Source organism: Tachyglossus aculeatus, chromosome 23 (assembly GCF_015852505.1).
Source record: "Tachyglossus aculeatus isolate mTacAcu1 chromosome 23, mTacAcu1.pri, whole genome shotgun sequence".
Classification (NCBI taxonomy): domain Eukaryota; kingdom Metazoa; phylum Chordata; class Mammalia; order Monotremata; family Tachyglossidae; genus Tachyglossus; species Tachyglossus aculeatus.
Genome location: NC_052088.1, coordinates 10003288 through 10019122, shown reverse-complemented (window position 1 = coordinate 10019122; position 15835 = coordinate 10003288). Strand labels below are relative to the sequence as shown.

The 15835-nt window shown below is 44.9% G+C and overlaps 1 protein-coding gene across 1 annotated transcript in view; it reads left to right on the top strand.

Moving 5' to 3' along the window:
- CMYA5 (cardiomyopathy associated 5) overlaps nucleotides 1–15835 on the top strand; it is a 79106-nt gene that overhangs the window by 45213 nt on the left and 18058 nt on the right. Inside the window, exons 4-7 of the mRNA XM_038765555.1 lie at nucleotides 1535–1630; nucleotides 2076–2309; nucleotides 6523–6545; nucleotides 9149–9267. Of these exons, the coding sequence (XP_038621483.1) occupies nucleotides 1535–1630; nucleotides 2076–2309; nucleotides 6523–6545; nucleotides 9149–9267 (472 nt within the window). The remainder of the gene's footprint in view (nucleotides 1–1534; nucleotides 1631–2075; nucleotides 2310–6522; nucleotides 6546–9148; nucleotides 9268–15835) is intronic.

Sequence of the window (15835 nt, the reverse complement as noted above, 5' to 3'; positions counted from 1 at the left end):
CAAGGCTGCAGCAGGCGTAGCTGGAGTTTGCCCTGTAGAGCACTGAGGAATTTGCAGGAGGATAGATCAGGGGCCATATCTTTCCCTAGCCCTTCTGCTACTGGAGGGTCAGCATCCTGTAATAATAGTAATAATAGTTGTGGTATTTGTGAAGCGCTTACTACGTGCCAGGCTCTGTACTAAGTGCTGGGATGGATTCAAGCAAATCGGTTTGGACACAATCCCTGTCCCACGTGAGGCTCACATTCTCAATCCCCGTTTTACAGGTGAGGTAACTGAGGCACAGAAAAGTGAAGTGACCTGCCCAAGTTCCCAGACAAATGGCAGAGCTGGGATTAGAACCCGTGACCTCTGAATCCCAGGCCCGGGCTCTGTAGACCGTAAGCTCTTTATGGGCAGGGATTGCATCTACCAACTCCATTTTATGGTACTTTCCCAGGAGCTGAGTACAGTGCTCTGCACACAGAAATCACCCAATAAATACCACCGATTGATTGATCAATCACAGGACTTATGCATATATCCACAATTCAGTTCTTTATATTCATCATCATCATCATCAATCGTATTTATTGAGCGCTTACTGTGTGCAGAGCACTGTACTAAGCGCTTGGGAAGTACAAATTGGCAACATATAGAGACCGTCCCTACCCAACAGTGGGCTCACAGTCTAAAAGGGGGAGACAGAGAACAAAACCAAACATACTAACAAAATAAAATAAATAGAATAGATATGTACAAGTAAAATAAGTAAATAAATAAATAGAGTAATAAATATGTACAAACATATATACATATATACAGGTGCTATGGGGAAGGGAAGGAGGTAAGATGGGGGGGATGGAGAGGGGGACGAGGGGGAGACTGCAGTCTCCCCCGTAGACTGCAAGCTCACTGTGGGCAGGGAACGTGTCCACCAACTCTGTTATATTGTACTCTCCCAGATGCTTAGTACAGTCCTCTGCACACTACAAGCACTCAGTAAATACCAATAATTGATGGACTGATCAACATCAGCAGCAGCGTTGATTGAGTGTTTCCAGTGTGTGAAGCACATTCTTGGGGTTTGAGAACATTCAATAGAAGGGAAAGATGCACCATTAATGTGTACGTGTCTTTGCCTGTCATTTAGTTAGACTGTAAGCTCCTCAAGGGCAGGGAACACGACCTTTGCTTCTTTTCTGGGTATTCCGTGACTCTGCACATAGCCGGTTCCCGGTTTTTGCCTTGGAAGCCGATTGAGATGTTGAATTCTTCTAGCTCGGCAAGTCCATTTCACTGCATTATAAATCCAGCGATAGTCACCGAATCACAACCCCATCTGGTAAATCTGGAAAAATTGATGATATTAATTAAAGCACTATTTCAGAGTAAATAAGTGCATTAAATAACTACTAGCAAGGCAGCGAGGCAGTTTCCTTGTAGGATAAATTTCTAAGTCAAGTAAGTGGTCGCAAGATTTTTCAACACCATTTTCTCAAGCATCAGAATCAAATTTAATCTCTTTATTTTGCTCTTTTTTTCTTTCCCGCAGGTTCAGTTAGGGGAATTTCTCGAGACTCTACAAGAAAAGTCACTGAAGATTGAAGCTTTTGTTACAGAGATTGAATCCTTTTTTAATACTATTGAGGTAAGCTATTCTCTTCAGCCTTTCTTTGCTTCCTTCCCTGTACATATCATTTATTGCTTTATTGCTGAATTGTACTCTCCAAGCACCTAGTACAGTGCTGTGCACACAGTGAGCACTCAATAAATTCAATTGAATGAATGAATGATTGAACAAGTCACTGCTGAAGAAATTGTGGCCCCTCCTTTGTGTTTTTGCTATTGTTGGCGTCTCTGAGAGCTGAGCTCTGGTCTTTATGGAGATAAAATTCCTAGAGCAATCGAGAAGACTTCATTCCACACAGAAGATCAGGACAGGGACTTTTGAGATTCCTGGCACCAGTACAGATCGGTTTGAAGATGGAGGGAGGGTCTAAGGAGGAGGTTTTAAACTACCTTCACGAAGGCCTGGCGAAAGCCAGACTCCGGAACTAGTGGCTTTATCGAGCCCTTTTCTCTGCCCTTTTCAGGAAAACTGTAGTAAGAACGAGAAACTTCTCGAAGAGCAGAATGAAGAAATGATGAAGAAAGTGCTGGCCCAGTATGACGAGAAGGCCCAAGGCTTTGAGGAGGTGAAGAGAAGGAAAATGAGCTATCTCCATGACCAGATGGTGAGCTTCCTCCAAAGCATGGAGTCGGCCAAGGAGACCCTGGAAACAATTGTGAAAGAAGCAGAGGAACTGGACGAATCCGTTTTCCTCGCGGTAAGCATTTTAGCGGCAACAAACACCTTCTTGCTCCCTCCAGAATTAGCATCTTGGCTTGTAAAAGTGGGTCTATCCTTGAGTGTTGCTCTTCCCAATTAGTCAGTCAAACCTTGTGCCTTTTGCATACAGAGCACTGTACTGGAACCCCTTTGGGGCGCAGAACACTGTACAGGACCCTACTTTGTGTAGAGCACTGTTCTGGATGGTTATTGGGTCAAGAGCACTGCACTAATGGCTTGGAAGAGTTCAACTGAACCAAAAGATTTAATTCCTGTCCTCAGTGAGCTTATCATCCCCACAGCCATCTCTTTTGAAGAGAATGTGCTCCGGATAAATTGTTTTAACTCGTGTTGGAGGAAGGCACCGGAAAGCAAAGGAGACGTCTCCCCCTCCCAAACAATGTCTTCCTTCTGGTCAACAGGACAGGAGCAAGTAGTAAGATCTCCCCAGTGCTGACTTTAAAGAACCACCTTCAAGGAATGGAAGAGTGGAAGAGAGGGGAGAAAGTCATTGTTTGGTTTGTCTTCTCTCCCTCTGGGCAATGGCATTGGCAGGAACTCTACAACCCTGTTGTGGTTTGGGCCATGCCATCTCCCAAGACAGTTCATCCAAACAGCTCCTGGCTACCCTGGCATTTTCCATGAGCCCAGACAAGCTGCCCTGGGAGGGATCTTCCCTCATCTATTTGGAGTTTACCGAACAGCTCTGAGCTCAGAGCACTGGACTAAACACTGGGAAGAGGGACAGAGTTATTGGAGGGCACACAGGACCTTCCCTCGTCTGTTTGGAGTTTACTGAACAACTCTGAGCTCAGAGCACTGGGAAGAGGGACAGAGTTATTGGAGGGCACAAAATGTTTCCTCCTCAACAACAACACTCCTTTAGACCAGGCTCTGGCTTCCCTTCTGGAACCCTTCTCATTTTGCAGGAGGGTAAACTGAGGTGAAGGTTAAGCAGTTTCGTACGGGCTCTCATGGATGATCGATAGCAGAGCTGGGATGAGGACTGAGGTTCTAACCCAAACGAGAAAGGCTATACTTCTTCCTTAAGTCAGGGCTTTTTAAGTGGGCCCCCCGGGGGACAGAGCCTGTAGCTAATTCCCACTTATTTGTTCTCCCCCAGTGTATAGAACAGTGCTTTGTATATTTTAAGTGCTTAATAAATAATATTACTACTACTAAAAGGATTTCTACCCTAGCTTGCTAGTGTCAAACTGTCACTGAATCCTTTCGATTCTACCTTCACAACTTAATAGAAAGAGCCCAGGTCTTGGAGTCAGGAGACTCCCTGCTCTGCTACTTGCCTGCTGTGTGATCTTGGGCAAGTCACTTCACTTCTCCGTGTCTCAGTTCCCTCCTCTGTAAAATGGGGATTAAGACTGTGAGCCCCGTGTGGGACAGGGACTGTATCCGACCCGATCATCTTGTATTCATTCATTCATTCAGTCGTATTTATTGAGCGCTTACTGTGTACTAAGCACTTGGGAAGTACAAGTTGGCAACATATAGAGACAGTCCCTACCCAACAATGGGCTCACAGTCTAGAAGGGGTAGACCGACAACAAAAGAAAACATATTAACAAAATAAAATAAATAGAATAGTAAATATGTACAAGTAAAATAGAGTAATAAATCTGTACAAACATATATACAGGTGCTGTGGGGAGGGGAAGGAGGTAGGGTGGGGGGGGATGGGGAGGGGGAGAGGAAGGAGGGGGCTCAGTCTGGGAAGGCCTCCTGGAGGAGGGGTGCTCTCAGTAGCGATTAAGACTGTGAGCCCCCCGTGGGACAACCTGATCACCTTGTAACCTCTCCAGCACTTAGAACAGTGCTTTGCACAGAGTAAGCACTTAATAAATGCCATTATTATTATTATTTTATTTTTTTGTGCCTCAGTTATCTCACCTGTAAAATGGGAATTCATTCATTCATTCAATCATATTTATTGAGCGCCTACTGTGTGCGGAGCACTGTACTAAGCACTTGGGAAGTACAAGTTGGCAACATATAGAGACGGTCCCTACCCAACAGTGGGCTCACAGTCTAGAATAACACTGTGAACCCTATGTGGGACAGGGACTGTGTCCAACCCAATTTGTTTGTACCCAATCAGGACTTAGTATAGTGCCTGGCACATAGTAAGCGCTAACAAATACCATTATTAATATTATTCATTCATTCAATCATATTTATTGAGCGCTTACTGCGTGCAGAGCACTGTACTAAGCGCTTGGGAAGTACAAGTTGGCAACATATAGAGACGGTCCCTACCCAACAGCGGGCTCACAGTCTAGAAGGGGGAGACAGACAACAAAACAAAACATATTAACAAAATAAAATAAATAGAATAAATATGTATAAGTAAAATAAATAAATAGAGTAATAAATATGTACAAACATATATACATATATGCAGGTGCTGTGGGGAGGGGAAGGAGGTAAGACGGGGGGATGGGGAGGGGGAAGAGGGGAAGAGGAAGGGGGCTAAGTCTGGGAAGGCCTCCTGGAGGAGGTGAGCTCTCAGTAGGGCTTTGAAGGGAGGAAGAGAGCTAGCTACCCCAGCGCTCAGTACAGAACCTGGCACACAGTAAACGCTTAACAAATAACATTAAAAAATTGTAAACAACCACCCTTTTCTCTCCAGCCAAACTGCTACTGCTTTGATCCAGCACTTATTGTTTCCTGCCCTGATTACTGTATCAGCCTCCATGCTGACTTCCCTGCCTCCTGTCTCTCCTCACTCCAGTCCATAATTCATTCTGCTGCCCAGATCAGTTTCCTAAAAAAGTGTTCAGGCCATGCCTCCCTACTCCTCAAAACTTCCAACCAGCTTTCCCCATTCTAACCTCACTGATCTCCTATTGCAACCCAGCCCACACACTTCATTCCTCTTACCCCAGTCTACCCACCTCAGTCTTGCCTGCCAACCACTGACCATTTTCCACATCTTCCCTCAAGCCTGGAATTCCCTCCCCAGATGTGACACTCTCCCCGCCTCCAAAATCAACTGAAGATCACATCTCCAAGAGGCCTTCCCTGACTAAGCCTTCATTTTCCCTACTCCCTCTTCCTTCTCCCACTTGGATCTGTACTCCTTAAGCACTTGATATCCACCCCACCCTCAGCCAAACAGCACTTATGTACATATTCTTATACCCTGCTATTTCCCCTATCTGTATTTTAATATGTCTCCCCCTCTAAACTGTACGTTCCTTGCGGGGAGGGATCATGTCTACCAACTCAATTGTACTGTAGTCTTCCAAATGCTTAGTACTCAAACAGTCAATTGTATTTATTGAGTACTTACTGTGTGCAGAGCACTGTACTAAGCACTTGGGAGAGTACAATATAACATAATAATAACAATGATGGCATTTGTTAAGCACTGTTCTGAGCACTGGGGAGGATACAAGGTGATCAGGTTGGCCCACGTGGGGCTCACAGTCATAATCCCCATTTTACAGATGAGGTAACTGAGGCTCAGAGAAGTGAAGTGACTTGACCAAGGTCACACAGCAGACATGTGGCGGAGCCAGGATTCGAATCCATGACCTCTGACTCCAAAGCCCGTGCTCTTTCCACTGAGCCACGCTGCTTCTAACAATGTAACAGGTACATTCCCTGCCCACAACAAGCTTACAGTCTAGAGGGGGAGACTGACATTAATATAAATAAATAAAATTACATGCTCTGCACGCAGTGAGTGTTCAGTAAACACCTTTGATTGATTGAGGGGTGACTCTCCCCTTTGAGAACTGTATAGTGTGGCACTCGTTGAGTACACTCCAGCAGGAAGGGGGCAAGTGTGACACTGGACACAAATTCCCAATCAATAGTCTTTCTTGAGCACCAGCTGTGTGAGAAGCACTGTGCTGTATACACAAAAGGCACTCTAATTACTACTGAATGAATGAAAGTACAAAAAACCCCAACAAGACATGCAATTCCTTGCCTTCATGGTGCTTACAGTCCAATGGGATTTTCAAACTATGGGGCAGCTCCATCCGAACTCAAGCCCTCTTTTCTGTTCTGAATCTTGCTTGGTGACAAATTTTCTGGGAGAAAGGCATATCCGCCCTTGGACAAATACTTCTGTGAACTTAGTGGAGAATTTTAATTGCTTTCAAATAATACCTCAAATATTTTGTCTCATCTTGACTACTCTTGTACTTTTTGGAAGTGTTAATGAGTTCTTTCTTTTTTCCTTTTAGTCATTTAAGGAAATCAATGAAAGGTATATGAAATGTGGTGTTATCACACAGAGTGGCTTTTGAAATGGCATGGTTGGATGATTTATTTTAGTACTGTAAAGCTTCGTAGAAAGCATGCCGCCAATAGAAGTGCTGATTATTTAGCAAGTCATTTGGCTTTCTTCTTAAATGGTTATGCTCCTTTAAGCTAGATGACAGCTCTTAAAAAGAATGGCATGAATTTGGTGACTTATGTGTTAATAATAATAATAATAATAATAATGCATATATTTTGGGTTGTCTGCTCACATTAGATGCTTTGCTTATTTGCAAATCTGTTCAAGACTGAAGTTCCCCCTCACTGAAGAAAAGTATTTTGAAGGCTCCATTCATATTTGCCTCTGTAATTTTCACATCCTATGAAATCTTATTAAAATTTTTCCGGGGGATCGTTTTAGGAGTGAGAGGGGCTTTCATCATCTTATTTCCCTAGCCAAACTTTTCCAGGTCTGTGGTCTCTCCGAGTGGGATCCTGTACTGCTGAAGGTTAAAACAGTAGAAATCCCTGGGGAAATTACTGTTTTTCAGTGTGTCATGCTAATGGTTCCCAATGTCTAGATGACATGGTAGTGTGCTCTGGAGTGGCCGTGAAAGGAAAGGTAGATTTAGGAGGTACACCTGGGCCAAAAAAAAGAAAAAGGTCCATGCATTTTGTAGGAAAATGTAATTTAAGGGTCCTATTAAGAACATACACACAAACACCTGATGAGCCTTGATTGTAGAAGAAATTCTTTCATCAATCAATCAGTGGTATTTACTGAGGGCTCACAGTGTGCAGAGCACTATACTTGGGAGAGTCAGTGCAACAGAGATGGTAGAGATGATCCCTGCCCACAAGGAATGGAAGATCTGCCATGTCCTTAAAGCCTCTCCCTCCGAGCTAAAAATACCATTCCCTTCTTTAACAAACTCAGTTGCTATGTGCTGATGAGCTTGAGTTGATTTTCCCTTGGTGCCTTTTTTCTCAGGACCAGCTGCATTACATTATAACTCTGAAGGCACTTCACCTCTCATCTATTATTTGATTCTTCTCTACTTTCAAAAATTCCTCAACTAAGGGTGGCTGTCAAGTTACTAAGACTAAACATTTGCATAGCATGAAAAAAATGCATTTGGATAGAAGCTGCCACTCTATTGAGGGGCATGCATCTAATTTCTAATTTTGTTCCTCTAACGCTTAAGAATGAAAAAAAAAAGATGATTGTCACAGTCATTGCCAGTTCTGCGCATACATAAAGATGTGCACTTAACTGTTTTGGGCTAAGGTGGAAGATGGGGGAATATTCTGGTCATGTTTTAATAGAGAAGGAGTTATCTTCTTGGTTGATTTGTGTTGCTATTATCTCAATACCAAAGTGCAAATGCAACAGAATGGCCTGGAGTCAGACCCTCTCTTTCTCTCCCTCTCTCTCCTTCCCATTCCCAAATTCTGACTGCATTTCCCACATCCCCCAACCCAGCTCTTGTCACCTTCCAAAAAGGTCCTAGATCCGCAATCCGAGGGGAAATGTCCCACTCCATGTAAACCTTGGCAGTGATCGGGTTTAATTCCTACCCTTGTTCTCAATCAAACTGTTTTATTTATTTTTTTATGGTATTTAAGTGCTTACTGTATGCCAGGCACTGTACTAAGCTCTGGGGTAGATGCACGATAATCAGGTTTGTCCATGACCCATGCAGTCTTAATCCTCATTGTACAGTTGAGGTTAATGAAGCACAGAGAAGTTGAATGACTTGCCCGAGGTCACACAGCAGACAAGTAGCAGAGTAGGGATTAGGACCCAGGTCCTCTGACCCCCAGGACCGTGCTCTTTCCACTAGGCCACACTGCTTCGTTTATGGAGCGCTTACTGTGTGCCCTGTACTAAGTGCTTGAGTTCCACCGGCCCCAGGAAGGAGAGAGCTTGGAAATTCCGGGGGCTCCCAAAAAGCAGAGTCAGGCACAAAAATTCCTACAGGAATTTCAGGCCCTGGCCCCTGGAACAAACTGGCTCTGAAATAAAGAGCTGTGACGGTGGGTGAGCAGAAATGGGAGAAAGTTGGGTGTCCCATAGGCAAAATATGATCCAAATCAATCAGTCAGTCAATCAATGGTATGTATTGAGTGCTTACCGTGTGCAGAGCACTGTACTAAGCTCTTGGGAGAGTACAGTACAACATACTTAGCCAACACATTCCCTGCCCACAATGAGCTTACAGTCTAGGGGACAAGTTTGCAGTCTAAAGCTCCCTTCATCCAAAGCCAAGGAAAGGCCCATATATCGTGAGCAAATTGCGCTATTTTCCAAACACCAATTATGAGGCCACGTATTAATGGCAGTAATCTTTCTATCTGAAATTGTTATACCTATTTTCAAGGCCAAATATAGTCATCCCATACAGTGATTTGAAGAGCAGACCATCTGGCATGCAGGACTCTGTTACTCTGAGTCTCTCCTGGACGCCTCCCCAATTAGGAAAGACTCACGCCCTTCCTGGACTTGTCATCGAGTCCCAAACTGTTTTGAGAAATGCCGTTTACCCATTCCTCTCCCGAGCCTTTTGGCTCGGAGTTCACTGACCCCTCTGGAAACGTTTGACCCTACAGGCTCCTTTCCGCAATGGAGAGCACCGCGTCTTTGGAAAAGATGCCGACTGCCTTTTCACTCTTCGACCATTACTCGGACAGCTCAGCCAGAAGTAACCAGACGTTAAAACACATGGCCGGTAAGAACTTTTCTGTGTTACCAAGGCAGGAGTGGACAGTTTGAGGTTAGCTGGAGGAATAGCTAAAAATAATACTCAATATGCTTAGGAAAAAGAATGCATAATTGCACGATTAAATAATTATGATCTAAATCAAAGTGTAATATGGTTCACAAAATGAAACGTGTTTCCCCTTCCAGTGTTATCATCCTGCAAGCATATTAAGGAGATAGGAGACAAGAGTCCAAGTTTTTAGTTCTTAAAATATCAGAGAAGCAGCGTAGCTTAGTTGATAGAGCAACGGCCTTGGGGTTCAGAAGGACCTGGGTTCTAATTCCCGCTCTGCCATTTGTTTGCTTTGTGACTTTGGGGAAGTCACTTAATTTCTTTTTGCCTCACCTGTAAAATGGGGATTAAGACTGTGAGCCCTTTGTGGGACAGGGACTGTGTCCAACCCAATTACCTTGTATCTACCCCAGGGCTTGGCACATAGTAAGCGCTTAATAGGTGCGACTATTATTATGATTATTATTACCCTTCCTGACATTTTTCAGGGATTCTATCTTTTATGCCAGCAGCCAAGGAGGTGAGAAAAATAAATCCAATATTTTTGTGCATGTCTACCCATTCCACTAGATGGCCAGATTTCTCTCCTTCAGCTTAAAACTCCTTTTGGATCTTTTTTTTTCCCACACAGATAGAGCCTATTAATTTAGAGAACAATCAGATCAGCATAGTGCTTTGCAGCCAGCCAACCAACTATCCACCCACTCAGCCTTCAAAATATTTTATACCTGCTATTTGGACAAAGAAGACAATGAAACTTATTTAGATTTTTGAAAGCGTCATTGATTCATGGAAGTTGCCTAGTTCCATTTACAGCATGCCAAAGAACCACCCAACATCCCTGGTTTTAAAATATGCATTGTACATAACTCTTCGGTATTTGTTAAGCGCTTAATGTGTGCCAAGTGCTGTACTAAATCCTGATGTAGATACAAGCTCTTCAGGTTGGGCAGAGTCTAAATAGAGGGACTAGGATTTAATCCCCATTTTATAGATGAAATTGAAGCACAGAGAAGTGAAGTGACTTCCCCAAGGTCACACAGCGGACGAGTGGTGGAGCCAGAATCAGAACCCAGGTCCCCTGATCCCAAGCCTGTGCTTTTTCTACTAGGCCACGCTGCTTCAATACAGAAGTTTAAATAAAAATGTACGTGGCAGAAGTTTAAATAAAAATCCCCACTGATCATAAAGGGATAAAAATCCCTTTCCTTAGGGCTCCTGCCGAGTTGGAAACACGAGGCATATTCTGTTCCCCGATTTCAATTGCTCAATCCATCTGTGGTGTTTATTGGGTACCTACTGTGTGCAGAGCACTGTACTAAACACTTGGGAGAGCAGAGTAGAGTTTTTGTTCTCTGTAGCCCTCTGATTGCCCGAGAAGAAAGTCATTATTTGGTGAGAAGCAGCGTGGCTCAGTGGAAACAGCGCGGGCTTTGGAGTCAGAGGTCATGGGTTCAAATCCCGGCTCCGCCAATTGTCCGCTGTGTGACTTTGGGCAAGTCACTTCACTTCTCTGGGCCTCAGTTCCCTCATCTGTAAAATGGGGATTAAGACTGTGAGCCCCATGTGGGACAACCTGATCACCTTGTAACCTCCCCAGCGCTTAGAACAGTGCTTTGCACATAATAAGTGCTTAATAAATGCCATTATTATTATTATTTTAAGACATAAAGGAAATAGCCTTTTTTAATGATCTGGGTGCTATGGGGGAGCAGGGGGGAAGCATCCCAAGGAATGAGTTTTTAAAACAAAATTAATTTCTCTCCTCGATGCTTCGTTGAATGATTCAGATCCTCTATTTCCTCCAGATTATGCAGTATTATCAATCTTTCCATTCTTCCAGTTTGTAAACTTACACGAAAAGAGCAAAAAATAGAAGGAGTGATACAGTGTTAGCCCCTGAAAAAGAGATCTTCCCATGGAGAGGCAGATGTAATCTCCCTCTGCTGCTACCTTATTGTACAATTGATTAAAATGAGTGAGGAGCTGCAGTCCTTGTTGGCCGTACCCCTGGGGCCCCTCAGAACTGCTTAGCAAACACTTGAAAGCAGCCAAAACTTTCTCCTTGACTTTCAGGGAGTTCACAGGATCTGCAAATCCCATTGTGCATCTTGTGGGGTTTTTCATAGTTTTCTCTGGGATCTGACCTCCTCTTTCGGCTCAGTGGAAAGATCCTGTGTTTTGGAGTCAAAGGTCATGGGTTCAAATCCCAGCTCCGCCAATTGTCAGCTGTGTGGCTTTGGACAAGTCACTTAACTTCTCTGTGCCTCAGTTACCTCATCTGTAAAATGGGGATTAAGACTGTGAGCCCCCCGTGGGACAACCTGATCACCTTGTAACCTCCCCAGCGCTTAGAACAGTGCTTTGCAAATAGCGCTTAATAAATGCTATCGTTATTGTACTTCCCAAGCGCTTAGTACAGTGCTCTGCACACAGTAAGCTCTCAATAAATATGATTGATTAATTACTATTTTTATTTCTGTCCAATAAAAATCACCCGAAATTCTGAACAGATCCAGAAATTGAATGTGAGTTTCTATCAGTGAATGACCACTGCCTTTAGACTGTAAATTCCTTGAGGGCAGGGACAATGCCATTTACTTCTGGGGATGTCTCCGAGTGGGACGGAATCCGCGGGCCCCCCTACTCTCAATCGTCCTGTAAGCTTTTGATCTCACCCCTGAAGGATGTAATCATAATAACTGTGGTATTTGTTAAGCACTTAATATGTGTGAGGTGCCGTATTAAGCACTGGGGTATATGCAAGCAAATCAGGTTGGACACGGTCCTTGTCCCACGTGGGGCTCGCAGTCTCAATCTCCATTTTACAGAGGAGGTAACTGAGGCCCAGTGAGGTGATTTGCCCAAAGTCACACAGCGGACAAGTGGCAGAGCCGGGATTAGAAACCATAACCTTCCGACTCCGAGGCCCGTGCTCTAGCCCAAACGTCCTGTTGCTTCCCAAGAGGACTGGCAGGCATCAAGTCCCAGCAGTTGCCAGGGAAAGCTCTGAATGAGTATACACACAGGGCTCTGTGCCATTCCTGCTCCCCGGATGACCAGTCAGCCAATCAGTCAATCAATCAATTATGTTTATTGAGCGCTTACTGTGTGCAGAGCACTGTACTAAGCTTGGGAGAGTGCACTACAACAATATTACAGAGTTGGTAGACAATACAACAGTATAACAGAGTTCCCTGCCCACAACAAGCTTACAGTCTAGAGGGGGAGACCGTGGCTCAGTGGAAAGAGCACGCGCTTTAGAGTCAGAGGTCATGGGTTCAAATCCCAGCTGTGTGACTTTGGGCAAGTCACTTAACTTCTCTGGGCCTCAGTTACCTCATCTGTAAAATGGGGATTAAGACTGTGAGCCCCCCGTGGGACAACCTGATCACCTTGTAACCTCCCCAGCAGTTAGAACAGTGCTTTGCACATAGTAAGCGCTTAATAAATGCCATTATTATTATTATTATTATGGGTTCAAATCCCGGCTTCACCACTTGTCAGCTGGGTGACTTTGGGGAAGTCACTTAACTTCTCTGGGCCTCAGTTACCTCATCTGTAAAATGGGGATTAAGACTGTGAGCCCCCCGTGGGACAACCTGATCACCTTGTAACCTCCCCAGCGCTTAGAACAGTGCTTTGCACATAGTAAGCGCTTAATAAATGCCATTTAAAAAAGTATAAATTCATTCACTCATTCAGTGGCATTTATTGAGTGATTCCTGTGTACAAAGCACTTGGGAGAGTGCAATATAACAATAAACAATAAATGCACTAATGTTAATAAATAATAAAATTAATATAAATTAATCACGGATACGTACAGATGTACACATGGCGTTAGAGACAGTGAGATTTTCTTCACACTTGTGGATTTAAGAGGCCAATTCACAACCTACAGTTCCTTCCCTCCCTCCCTGGATCGTACTCTCTGAGGCGATGCATTGGTTGCTTTACGGTGCTTGGCACTGTTTTTGATTCAGCCCCTGCTATTAAGATCTTCCTAAAGCTTCTGCCCTAGAAGAGTCCCTCTTCGGGCTGGTCCATCTGCAAATCTCTGATTTGTTGTTCCGCCGATTCATCTTTTGTTAGGCTTCACTGAGTCTTTGCGAGACTGCAGGGGAGGGGAGAAATCAGGGCTGGAGATGTAGATTTGGGACCGTGCATAGAGATGATAGTTGAAGCCACTGTGTGAATGAGTTCTCCACGGGAGTGGGTGTAAATGGAGAAAAGAAGGGGACCCAAAACTGAGCTCTGAGGGACCCCCACAATTAGGAGGGGAGAGGCAGACGGAGAGCCCGCAAAGGAGTTCGAGAAGGAACGGTCAGAGAGATAGGAGGAGAACCAGGAGAGGATAGTTTTAGTGAAGCCAGGATTAGATAATGTTTCCAGGAGAAGGGGGTGCTCCACAGAGTGGAAGGCAGCTGAGAGGTTGAGGAAGATTAGGTCGGCGTTGAGGCCATCAGATTTGGCAGGGAGAAGGTCATTGGTGACCTTAGAGAAAGCAGTTTCTGTGGAGTGATGGGAGCAGAAACCAGACCAGACCGGAGGGGGTCAAGGAGAGAACCGGAAGCCTCTGAGGTAGACAACTCACTCGAAGTGTTTGGAGAGAAATGGTAGGAATGGTAGGGCAATAACTGGAGGGAGCTGTGGGGGTCAAGGGAGGGCTTTTTTAGGGTAAGGTAACCTGATTACCCTGTATCTACCCCCAGTGCTTAGAACAGTGCTTGGCACATAGTAAGCGCTTAACAAATACCATAATTATTATTGTGGGCAAGGATTATTTCTGCTATATTGCACTCTCCCAAGCACTTAATACCATTCTCTGCAACAGTAAGTGCTCAATAAATACCACTGATTGATCTAGGAACTGGGTCCAGTTCTCAGTTCCTCCTGAAACAGCTGTCCACCCTGTTAGGCTTGGAGACTCAGGACCAAATGCCCTGGTCATGTCTAGCAGAGCAGTTTTTCTTCATCCCTCCATTGATCTTGCTTTTATTCCCCAATGGCAGTGGGGAAGAAGCCATTGGAGAGTGAACAGTTGAAGATGGTGGTCAGGGAGGGAAGAAGGGAAGGACCAACTGTTTTGGTAAGGTGTGAGGGGAGCGAGGGTCAGAGCCACAGTGGAGGGGGGTGGATGTTGAGAGGAGGAGGGAGATCGCCTCTTCAGATACTGCTGGGAGAGAGGGGAGGGTCGAAGAAGGTGCAGGAGGAGGGAGGGAATGGAGAGGAGTCAGGGAGAGATCAATTCGATTGTGAGATCTGTGCGGAACGGGGACTGCAACTGTGTTCATAACCTTGTATCTACCCCTTCTGGGGCTCAAAATCTAAAAGACAGGGAGAGCTAATATCTTATCTCCATTTTACACGTGAGGAAACTGAGGCCCAGAGAGGTTCAGGTATTTGCCAGTGACAGCCAAAATTTGAACCTGGGGCCCCTGACTCCTGATTTCCATTAGGCTGTACTGTCCCCAACCTCAGTTGTAATTCCAAGATCCAAAAGGACTCTTGATAAGATCTTGCCTGTGAAAGACAATGATAATTGCCTTTGCACTCTTTCTTCTTGAAGATCATGGTGGAGATGACATCTTTCCCTTACTCTGGCTTCCCTAAAACTCTCCTCTCCTGCTTCTCCTCCTAGCTTTCTGACCACTCCTTCTCGGTGTCCTTCGGAGGCTGCCCCTCTGTCTCCCATCCTCCAACAGTGGGAGTCCCTCAGGGCTCAATTCTGGGTCCCCTTCGATTCTCCATCTACACCCATTCCCTTGGAGAACTCTTTCATTCCCACGGCTTCAACTATAATCTCTGTGCGGATTCCCCAAATCCACATCTCCACTAGGCTGACATCTGAGACATCCTCTTTCTGATGAGGATTGTGGCAGTCACTTTTCATGGCTGTACCCGGAGGGAGGGAGGTGGCATTATGTTAGCCCCCATTTTCCAGAAGAGGAAACTGAGGCCCAGAGCTGTTAAGGAGTTGCCCGAGGTCACACAGCTGGCCAGTGGCAGAGCTGGGGTTAGATCCCAGGCCTTTCTTGACTCCTAAACCCAAGCTCTTTCCATTTAGCCACACTGCCTCACTGGTTGGAATTAAGACCACAGCCTCTTAGGTGTCCAGTTTGGGAAAATCAAGCAAAAGAGAAAAGCAGAGAAGCAGTGTGGCCTAGTGGATAGAGCGTGGACCTGAGAGCCAAAGGACCTGGGTTCTAATCCTAGCTCTGCCGTCTGTCTGCTGTGTGACCTTGGTCAAGTCATTTCCCTTCTCTATGCCTCAGTTATCTCATCTGTAAAATGAGGATTAAGACTGTGAACCCCATGTGAGACATGAACCGTGTCCAACCTGATTATCTTATATGTACCCCAGTGCTTGGTACAGAACCTGGCACGTAGTAAGTGCTTAACAAATTCCATTTTTTTTTTAAAAAAGCCGCTACTTGACTGAGAAAAGGCACGTGAAAGAATGGTTCTGTTCACCCTTCTGGGGTCTGTGGGAAGCAACGTGGCTCAGTGGAAAGAGCCC